We start from the raw sequence: 11,452 nt of genomic DNA on the forward strand, positions 1-11,452 counted from the left end.
TATACCGAGGGTGGCGGGTTCAAACCCAGTCCCGGCCAAACTGCAACAACAACAACAAAAAAGATTAATAAAATATGCTTTTCTGAGGCATGACATTTCCAGACCTCAGAGGCAACCTCCCCAGGGATACACAAGGGCCAAGCCTTTTGTAAGAGGGTGTGCAGTGTGTGGACACCCCAGGCCTGCTGAATTATCTCTTCACCACACACTTGTGTGGTGGGATTGTCATTCAGCTGAGACTCGAGTGATGGAATCAACAGGAGCGTCCCTCCTGCCAGCTTAATAACTCACTGTGGATCATTGACCACGGAGTTCCTTAATACCCTCCCTTCATTCAGACTCTGACATCCAACGGGACGCCCCCACCTGAAGATTCCTCCAGGACACCGCTAAATTGGGCACAACCAAACACAGCATTTCCTCTTCCCACACTGCCCTGAACAGGCTCCTCATCCTATTTCTCCAACTCTGGGAAGGCACCATGCTTGGCATTTTCTCAGCCCCGAAGCCCCGGTTAGCACAGACACCTCCATCTCCCTCCACCCACAGCATCGGGTCACAGTTCGTCCTGGATGTCCTGTGCACAGAGGTCTCCTGTCCCGGATGTTCTTCTGCTCTTGGGATTTCGGAGACTTAACCAATGAGGGGAAGGGTTCTCCAGTGGCCCCCTGTACCATGCAGAGCACCCCGTTAACACTATCATCAGGAACTGGCTGCATCAGGGTGAACCCTGGAGCCCAACCTCCATTTCCGTATTTCTTTTCATGAGAAGGTGTCTGCAGCTGCAGTGATGCTCAGATGCCCGTGAGCTTACACCAGCTGCTGTAGTCCTCCACTGAGACCTAGCACATACTCCATGGTCAGATCACATGCAGCCTCCTCTCTAGCCTTCCCCCCACCCCCATTGCCATCTGTGAAGGTCCATCCCTTGCTGGGATTGGGCTTCCATGGTTTCTCTACTCAGCCTGTCTTGCTGTGGCTGCAAACCTGCTTCTTACTCTCTCTCTGAAAGGTTTTAAATCCCTGCGGAGCTCAGCCAAGGTCTGATGAATGGGATGACCAGAGTGGGCCCTAAGCTGGATGTGAGGCACGAGGTCTGTGCCAGTGGTGTCTGGAAGACCAGCATGGTGCCCAGGCTGGGCAGCCTGACGGAGCACATCTGGTTGAACTCTTGGGAAGATGAACTTCCCTGCATTGATGATGGAAGTCACATTGGCAGGACAAATATTCTGGCCTTACGGTCATTTTAGTGCAGCGTACTCTGGTCTCAGACACATGGGTGTGGCATATTCTGGTGTCATCTGCTCAATTGCAGACAGGCAGACCCACCATTGCCCAGTTTGAGCTGCCTCAGTGAGCCATCTGGTTGAAGTCTCAGAAAGATAAAAGTCTCTCGTCAATGCTGCAGAGAAGTCATTTGCTGTGTTTTAGCTACGTCTTGTTGCACCCTGCCAACTCTCACGTTGAAATCAGATGACCAGTTTTAGACATGGAGCCTGGTGGGAGGTGTTTGAGTCAGGACGGCGAATCCTTTATGGACGCCATTGTTTTGGGGTTTTTTGCAGTTTGGGGCCGGGGCTGGACTTGAACCTGCCACCTCCCGGTATATGGGGCCGGCCTATGTATTCCTTTACAGAAGTAATTTTCAACCAATATGCCATGGCACTCTGGTGTGCCATGAGAGGATCTTAGGTATGCCGTGCAAAATTTTAAAGATCATTAAATTATTCTCAGAAGAGGTTCAAAGCACAGCAAGAATATTCTTCCTTTTCTTTTTTTACTTTTTTATTTTTGACCAACATCATTCAAGTGTGCCATGGACGTTTATCTATAAGGTTCAAGTGTGCCGTAAGATTTTTTAAAAAGGCGAAAAACATTTCTTAATAGCAATGCAGGGGGCAGCACTTGTGGCTCAGTGAGTAGGGCGCTGGCCCCATATGCCGAGGGTGGCGGGTTCAAACCCGGCCCCGGCCAAACTGCAACAAAAAAATAGCTGGGCGTCGTGGTGGGCGGCTGTAGTCCCAGCTACTCGGGAGGCTGAGGCAAGAGAATCACCTAAGCCCAAGAGCTGGAGGTTGCTGTGAGCTGTGATACCATGACACTCTACCACGGGTCACATAGTGAGAATCTGTCTCAAGAAAAAAAAAAGCCAAGAATGGCTTCTATAAACAATTTGTTCTCCTGACCCAAGAGCAGGAACTGTAAGACCCAGTTCCTTCCAGAGCAGGACCATGGAGGCATAGTCTATGCAGCCTCCTGTCACCTGTGCTGTTGTCCCCCCATCAGCCCTCACTTTCCCTACATCGCCACGACACCTCTACGTCCTGTTAGCCTTGGCCTCCCTGATCCACCCACTACCTCGACTCACCCCCATCAGACCCACCCCACCATCCCGACGCATACCCCCCCCAACCCAAAGAGCCATCCCCTCACCCCCTCCGTCTTCATCACCCGTCCTGGCACCATCTTCAATTGTATGTGCATGGGGAGGTATAGTCTTTGCAGCCACCTGTCACCTGTTGTCACTGTCCCTGTTGACACACACACTCCATGAGTGTGCACAGAGCCCCGCACTTTATATAGGTCTCCACAGTTGGCATCTCAAGGCCATCTCTGCTTGGCTTCTGCGGCACTTTGTAGACCACACAAGCATGTGTGTTTGTGTGTACGTATGGGTCACACCTGTGCTGTGCACTATGTGCTCTCTGGAGCTGAGTTGAAAGGCAGTAAAAGTGCTGATCATTATACATTTCCCAACAACACACAAAATGAGGAACCACACCAGAGAAGAGGAGGAATTGAAGGAGAAACTTTGCTGCCCTGGAATCAGTGTGCTCACTTTCCGTGCAGAGGCAGAGAGAGGCAAGTGGATGCCGGAGTCCCAGGGAAAGGAGGGCAGAGAGGAGCAAGTTCAAGGTGAGCGGCCAGATGCCGCCATGGGGTAAGCAGTTTCCCTTTATTCCGTGGAATGTGCTAAGTCACCATGGTGCTGCTTTTTCTGCTCCTTATAATCAGTGAGGGAGGAGGGCAGGAAATTGGAATCACTGCAGGAAGGGGCCCCCCACTGACTAACCCACAGGGGCATTGTGTGTTAAGATCTGTGTTCTCAGTGAGGGAAGAAGCCAGCCTGCACCTGCAGGTGTCAACGGGCGCCGTGACCTGTCCTAATGTGCTGCACAGGTGTAGCAAGGGGATGTGTCCCCCCAGCCTCAGGGAGCCCTAAATCCATGCTCCCCAAGGAGGGTTCACTCACAGCCCAGTAGTCCCCGAAGCATTTTAGAAATGAAATATTTCAGATCCAGGCTCGGCACCTGTAGCTCAGCAGCTAGGGCACCAGCCACATACACCAGAGCTGGTAGGTTCGAATCCAGCCCAGGTCAGCCAAACAATGACAACTACAACCAAAAAATAAAAATAGCCAGGCATTGTGGCGGGCACCTGTAGTCCCAGCTACTTGGGAGGCTGAAGCAAAAGAATCGCTTAAGCCCAGGAGTTTGAGTTTGCTGCGAGCTGTGATGCCACGGCACTCTACTGAGGCCAACACAGTGAGACTCTGTCTTAAAAAAAAGAAAAAAGAAAAGAAAAGAAATATTTCAGATTGGACCCAGACCTAGATATCAGATTCTGCTTTGGTTGGGTGTTTCCTGCCTGTGTGTCTAATCTAAAAAGCCCCAGTTGAAACCGTGGCTTTATTTAAATCTGACAAGCCCTAAATCAGACTTGCTCACTCCACAAAACCCAGCAGCCCTTATTTTAGGGTGAGCCGGAATTTACATAAAGGGAAAAAAGAAAACTCCATCTGTGAAAACACAGAGAGGAGAACGTGAATAAGCCGTGGATACAAGAGACCAGAATATTTTATCATTTTTTGTTTAGATAAAACATCTGAACAGGTAAATCCACAGAAAAGCAAATTAAGGAAACAGTGACCCTGGCATAAATCCTTGCGTGTGTCTCCTGTGGATTGATGATAATGCCGTTGGTTTGGGGATTTCGGGGCTTTTTTTTTTAAAGTCACATTTAAAGAAGTGTGTGGTTTCCTCCATGATGATGAAGAAGAGAGAGGCGGGGGGGGGTCGTTTCAGAGGAAGCTGAATGGGGAACTGTCTGACATATGACAAATTCAGCAGCCATGTTCCCTTTAAAGAAGAGGCTTCCATGAAGCAGCATCTTTTAGCATTTTTTTTTTGCAGTTTTTGGCCAGGGATGGGCTCAAACCCACCACCCTTAGCATATGGGGCTGGCGCCCTACTCCTTGAGGCACAGGCGCCACCCACTTTTAGCATATTTTAAGGTGGTCCGATAATCACATTGGTGTGGCACAGTCTGGTCTGATAATCACATTGGTGTGGCCCAGTCTGGTCTGATAATCACATTGGCGTGGCACACTCTGGTCTGATAACCACATTGGCGTGGCACAGTCTGGTCTGATAATCACATTGGCGTGGCACACTCTGGTCTGATAATCACATTGGCGTGGCACACTCTGGTCTGATAATCACATTGGCGTGGCACACTCTGGTCTGATAATCACATTGGCGTGGCACAGTCTGGTCTGATAATCACATTGGTGTGGCACATTCTGGTCTGATAATCACCTTGGAGTGGCACATTCTGGTCTGATAATCACATTGGCGTGGCACATTCTGGTCTGATAATCAAATTGGTGTGGCACATTCTGGTTTGATAATCACCTTGGCATGACACAATTTGGTCTGATAATCACATTGGCGTGGCACAGTCTGGTCTGATAATCACATTGGCGTGGCACATTCTGGTCTGATAATCACATTGGCGTGGCACAGTCTGGTCTGATAATCACATTGGCGTGGCACAGTCTGGTCTGATAATCACATTGGCGTGGCACATTCTGGTCTGATAATCACATTGGCGTGGCACATTCTGGTCTGATAATCAAATTGGTGTGGCACATTCTGGTTTGATAATCACCTTGGCATGACACAATTTGGTCTGATAATCACATTGGCGTGGCACAGTCTGGTCTGATAATCACATTGGCGTGGCACACTCTGGTCTGATAATCAAATTGGCGTGGCACAGTCTGGTCTGATAATCACATTGGCGTGGCACATTCTGGTCTGATAATCACATTGGCGTGGCACATTCTGGTCTGATAATCAAATTGGTGTGGCACATTCTGGTTTGATAATCACCTTGGCATGACACAATTTGGTCTGATAATCACATTGGCGTGGCACAGTCTGGTCTGATAATCACATTGGCGTGGCACACTCTGGTCTGATAATCACATTGGCGTGGCACAGTCTGGTCTGATAATCACATTGGTGTGGCACACTCTGGTCTGATAATCACATTGGCGTGGCACAGTCTGGTCTGATAATCACATTGGCGTGACACACTTTGGTCTGATAATCACATTGGTGTGGCACATTCTGGTCTGATAATCACATTGGCGTGACACAATTTGGTCTGATAATCACATTGGTGTGACACAATTGGGTCTGATAATCACATTGGCGTGGCACAGTCTGGTCTGATAATCCCATTGGCGTGGCCCAGTCTGGCCCGATAATCACGTTGGCGTGGCACATTCTGGTGCCCTCTAAAGTGTACAGAATAGTTAGAAAAACAAGGAAAGACACAGTTGTGAAGTCTCCCAGTATGACCCCTCCCTACCCCACCACCACCACTTCCTGGTGAAGGGCAGCTCAACTCAGAAGACCCAAGGGCAACTTGGACACGTCACAGACAGCCGTGGCGTGGTGGACACGCGGCTCAAGGAAGGGAGGGGAAAGGACACCCCATGGTCAGGGAACAGCCAGGGAAGCCCCTCCCCTGGAGCCCCAGGAAGGAGTGCCGCCCTGCCCTGCCCTTCATCTCAGACGTCTGGTCTCTGGCACTGAACCAGGATGATTCCTGCAGTTTTAGTCCCCACCCCAGTTTGTGGTATTTTGTATAGCAGCTCTGCATACTAGGTGGTGGTGGGAGAAGCGTCAACCCAGAAAAGAACGTGACTGCCCCAAACACCTAACAGCCTAGCGGAGGGGGGTTATCAAGACAGAATGGGGTTCTCCACCTCCTAGCATCACCTGGGGGGCTTCACTGAATCTTGAGCTCAGGCTGCAGCCAGGCAAACTTAGCACCATCTTCAGGGCAGAAGGAGAAATCCCCATTTCCCAGGGCAGAGAACCCTGGCAAAAACCCAGATAGGGGTTTAGGGGAGCTTGAGAAGTGGGATCCAGCCCTCAGGAGGAGGAAGCCAGACTCGTGTTCACTGAACGCACAAGGTGGGTGGGAGGCCGGTGAAGAGGGCAGAGGTCTGGGCTAGAGGTTTTTACTTCCCTTCCTTCGCAAGCCAGGCTCCCTTCAGAGACGGGGGTGCAATCTCTGAGAGTTCACAGAGCACAATCCTGCAACGGGGCTGGTGGCCTCCCCAAGGGCACCGCCCAGCCCAGCCGTGCACACCTGAATTACAGAGCGGTAAAAAGAAAAAGAAGAAAAAAAAAAAAGGCAAGAAAAGAAAATAGTGACTCATTCTCACATAAATTGGATTTAATTTTGACCAAAGCACATTACTTAAACATTAATTTTTAATTCAACTTGTTAATATGTTGTTTAGGATCTTGCATCCTCATTTATAAGTGGCATATGTTTGTAATTTCCCCTTTATTATAATATATTCTCTCCAATTTTAATGATCAGGCGTACCCAGATCAAGTAGAATGATTTTGAAGTATTTCTTCTTTTTCTATTGTCTATAAGATTTGGCATGATCTGCTTTTTGAAATTATCTTTTACTTTTATTTACAAATATTAGTTGTCTATTTTTTGAGACTTAAAAAAATAAGAATAAGAAGTTAACTGATGACTCCATACTGAATCTCAGAGTCAAAGCATTCTACAACGCTTTATTTGACAATGTGAATGTTACTTTCTTTGGGTTGTTATTATTATTATTCCTTAATATTTCGATGCAGCAATTCTCTGATTTCTTTTCTGAATGTGTTCATGTTTGTTCATTTCTTACCAGGTTTTGTTTCTAGTCCTTATCTTAAACTTTGTTATTGTTGTTAAATTTTAAGCCTCTTTCATTTTGTGAAGGCAAAAAATGGAAACCTAATAAACACCTGTATATGTAAAAATAAGAAAACATATAAAAAAAAAAACCTGGATTGAGAGACATTAAAAAAAAAGTAACAAACTGTAACTGTTTAATTTTTCAGAGCAGTTTTATGTCTACAGAAAAATGGACTGGAAGGTAGGGAGAGCTTACATTTCCCCTGCACAGCTTCCTTGTGTGGGTGTGCAACCATGTTGCAATGGGAGCCCCAGTGCTGACACATTGTTACTAGCTAGATGCCACCATTAACTGGTTTACTAACTTTACACATTGTTACTAACTAGATGCCACCCTTAAATGGTTTACTAACTTTACACATTGTTACTAGCTAGATACCACCATTTACAGCTGGGGTTTACTCTGCTGTTGGGCGTTCTATGGGTTTGTACAAATGCACAGCAGCATGAATCCACTCACCTCTGGGACATTTTGGGGGCAGTTCCAGTGTCCCCAAACATCCTCTGTATTCCCCCCTCCCTGCTAATGCTTACCAACCACTCATCCTTTGACCGTCTCCACCAATTTCCCTTTTGCAGAATGTTGCCGGAATCCTACAGCCTGCAGCCTTTTCAGGCTGGCTCCCTTCACTTACAACATGCGTGTAAGATTCCTCCAAGCCTTGCCGCGGGCTTACCTTCTGTTCTTCCTCTTATGTTTTTCACTTACCCTTTTCAGTTATGGTCAAATCCAAGTTTAAAAAAAAAAACAAAAAAAAACCTCAAAAAGTAACAAAAACAGAGCACTGCTCGTAATGATCAAACTCGAAACCTAACCCATCTTTCTTGTTCCGCTGTCTCCCCCACTCCCTGGCAAATTCACACTTATGATTAAGAGAAAGTGGAAGCCATGAGAAGGTAACACAAGCGTGATGGCAATTTGCCCAGAGCATCGTAGAACTGGCATTTTGTGTCATCCATGGCCTTGAGGCTCACCTGAACCATGGGCCATCAAAGCGTCACATAAATGGGCCATATTGCAACTTAAATATTCACATCCTGATCCCCGTGTAGCAGAAAAACAATGTCCCCAAGGATGTCCACGTCCTAATCCCATGTAGGAAACAGAATAATGTTCCCAAAGATGTCCACATCCTAATCCCACGTGGTAGACAGAATAATGTCCCCAAAGGTGTCCATGTCCTAATCCCATGTGTTGGACAGAATAATGTTCCCAAAGATGTCCACATCCTAATCCCATGTGGTAGACAGAATAATGTCCCCAAAGGTGTCCATGTCCGAATCCCAGGTGGTAGACAGAATAATGTCCCCAGAGATGTCCACATCCTGGTAGATGTATTAATGTCCCTAAAGATTACCATGTCCTAATATCCATGTGGTACACGGATTAATCTTTCTGTGGACCTTTTTCAGGTCACCAGCTGTCCTAGGTTTGTTCCTCCTGGTCATCTCTCTGGGGAAACATCCTGTGGGGTCCCCTGGCAGGAGTCCCACAGAAGATGCAACCAGTGACACTGTCTCAACCTGTGACAATGTCTTCCCTCTAGAGCACTCCTATCCTGTGGGCAGCCCCATGGTTCTCCTGGCAACAACCCTTGTACTCTGCAGACTGCTGGACCTGGCTTTTCTCCTGACCCCGGAGCCCCTGGGTGAGTGTGAGAACGTGGTTGGCAGTTTATGGTGGTCCCCATGTAGAGGTCCCTCGTGTCTGACATATCCTGATACTTGGGTCCAAGTTCCGCTCTCGTGTTAATTAGTGTGTGTGCCAGCTGCCTGCTGGAAGCCTCAGAGCTCCTGTTTTCCTGTCCCACTTTGGAGCCGTGAATGCCCATCTACCCATTCTGTGGCTGAGAACACTGAGGCTCAGAGACCTGCCTGGTTTATCTCAATAACCATCTGACTAGTGTTGCGTGACCGGAGACGCGAACGAACAGCAGCTTTCCCATGGGTGTAAACTCGCTCCTGTAATTATTAAATCAAGAAATAGACTGCACAAAATGAGATGAAATGGCGTGTAGCAAAAATCTTTATTCCAGGTTTTGACTTTATACTTTTCTAGTCATGTACATACTTAATCTATTATCTATTAGTTTCATCATTATCTTATTTTACCTATCTGAAATTAACTTGAAAGGAAATATTTTGTTGTCATATCAATATAATCACCTTTGTAGTAAACCTCTTCCTCTAAACATTGACTAATTCCTGAACATGTATCTAAAGAAAGATCACAAAGAAGAAAGTAGCCACAGGGGAACAGAGTTAACGGAAGAATATCTTCAAGTATTCACTCAGTTTACTCAGTATAAAGTAATGACTGTGTCTTTCCTTCAGGGCAGAGCACCTATAGACCTCTGACAATATGTTGTTAACATACATCAACCCTCTGGCCCGTATCTCTGAGGAAGGGCGGCATGCCCTTGGATCTCAGGCTTCACGGGGTGCACAACTTCAGAGAATGGGCTTGTGGAATGTTTAACTCCAGGCAAGCCAACAACTCTGTGTGTGTCCCAGGGGGGTCCAGGTCCCTTAAGCCTCTGGAAGAAAAGCAAGTCATTTTAACTCACACTGAGTTCACTTTGTGTGCTTGATGTAGGATATGTTTATTTCTAAATATTATCCTACAACTAGTGATGATCCAGGATCAGGGCCTGTGTCTGCATGGCCCCAGAGTATTTTCTTGCCTGGACTGCAAAACACTTTTCTGCTTCAATACCGTGCCATTGGCTGGGCGCCGTGGCTCGCACCTGTAATCCCAGCACTCTGGGAGGCCGAGGTGGGTGGATTGCTTGAGCTCAAGGGTTTGAGACCAGCCTGAGAAAGGCTAGTGGGGTGTTGCGGCAGGTGCCTGTAGTCCCGTCTACTGGGGAGGATGAGGCAAGAAGATCACTTGAGCCCAGGAGTTTGAGGTTGCTGTGAGCTATGGTGACATCACAGCACTCTACCCAAGGTTTCAGACAGTTTGTCTCAAAAAAAAAAAAAAATTCCTATGGCCTTGTCACACCCACTAGAAGCACAGTGCACTTTGTCAACCTCCCTGTGGGTGACGGGATGTGGAGGGTGTGTCCAGCAGGGAATAACTGAGCACCCTGCCGGAGATGGTCACAGGTCCTCTCAGTCCAAATACCCTTGTGGAGCAGCCCCGGGGCAGCTGTGCCCAGCAGATACCAGTGCTTCCCGTCTGTAGCTGAGCACGGGGTCCAAGCATCTCATTGGTACATGGCTGTGTCCACGGTATGGACAGAGGCTCCTCTTTCTAGGATCCCTGATTTGGAAAGAGGAGAACTTCCTTGGAAGCCCCAGGAGCGCCTCAGTGAGGAGTGGCTTGGGGGCCCCCTGCACAGCAGGGGCGGCCAAGTGGGCCCTGAGCACTAGGGGCAGAGAGGGGGATGCGGCAAAGAAGGTCACAGCTGCCATCAGCTCAAGCCCTGGGGAGGAAGGAGGTCTCTCCCATGCAGACAGGGGTGGACAGATCAGGAGCAGATGGAGGAGGGGAGGCTGCAGGGGAGGCTCGGAATCCAGGCAGACATGGTAGGATGACCCCAAGCATCCTTCCGGGGTGCCTGGAAGTCAACAGCCCATGTGAGGGGGTGCCCAGGGAGGACCCGGGAAACCTTGCCCAGCAGGAGGAAACCCAGTAAGGACTAGCAGGGCCTTGGAGATGTCTCTAAAAGAATGGGTCTGTAGGGCCCTGTGGGGCTGGGTAGGTCTCCAGGGAAAGGATGGCCCAGGAAGGTCTCAAGGGAGAGGGTGGCCCAGGAGGGTCTCCAGGGAAAGGGTGGCCCAGGAGATCTCCAAGATCTCCAAGATCTTTTGGATATTCCAAGAAAGGGTGGACTAGGTGGGTCTCCAGGGAGAAGGTGGACCAAGAGGGTCACCAGGGAGAGGGTGGACCAGGCAGATATTCCAAGAAAGGGTGGACCAGGTGTATCTCTAGGGAGAAGGTGGACCAAGTGGATCTCCCAGGAAAGGTTGGACCAGGTGGGTCTCCCAGAAGAGGGTGGACCAGGTGGGTCTCCCAGGAGAAGGTAAACCAGGTGGTTCTGCAAGGGAGGGTGGGCCAGTAGGGTCTCCAGTTAAGGGGGACCAGATGGGTCTCCGGGCCATGGATGGATCAGGTGAGCCTTTTCCTTTTTCACTAAATCTTTCACCTTCCTCTCCCTTCCTTTGAGTCTCTGCAAATTGCTGTAGATGGCAGTCAACCCCTTTGCTAAATCCTTCTTACAAGGGTGGAAGGTTTTCCACAACCCTGTCGGGGTCCCCGGCTAAGTCAGAATATCAAACTGAGGTAGGGGAACAGGGGGAAAACATACAAATGTATTTACTGTCAGTTTGAGGGACACGGGAGGCTTCAGAAATGAAGGCCTACAGAGGCAGGGAAGGGACATTTTTG

At 48.6% G+C, this 11,452-nt stretch overlaps 1 protein-coding gene across 5 annotated transcripts in view; it reads left to right on the top strand.

Annotated features, from left to right (window-relative positions):
- Positions 1-2,816: 2,816 nt before the first annotated feature.
- Positions 2,817-11,452, top strand: part of CSF2RA (colony stimulating factor 2 receptor subunit alpha) — a 28,000-nt gene continuing 19,364 nt past the window's right edge. For 3 of the 5 annotated variants that reach the window (XR_008377628.1, XM_053580140.1, XM_053580141.1), the window contains exon 1: positions 8,697-8,708. Coding sequence is in view for 2 of the 5 variants with exons in the window: in XM_053580142.1 (XP_053436117.1) it covers positions 2,871-2,916; positions 8,607-8,708 (148 nt within the window). In the remaining 3 variants the exon portion in view is untranslated. Of the gene's footprint in view, positions 2,942-8,606; positions 8,709-11,452 lie in introns of those variants that run through there. The other 2 variants (XM_053580143.1, XM_053580142.1) reach the window with 2 other exon arrangements.

Source organism: Nycticebus coucang, chromosome X (genome assembly GCF_027406575.1).
Source record: "Nycticebus coucang isolate mNycCou1 chromosome X, mNycCou1.pri, whole genome shotgun sequence".
Taxonomy (NCBI): domain Eukaryota; kingdom Metazoa; phylum Chordata; class Mammalia; order Primates; family Lorisidae; genus Nycticebus; species Nycticebus coucang.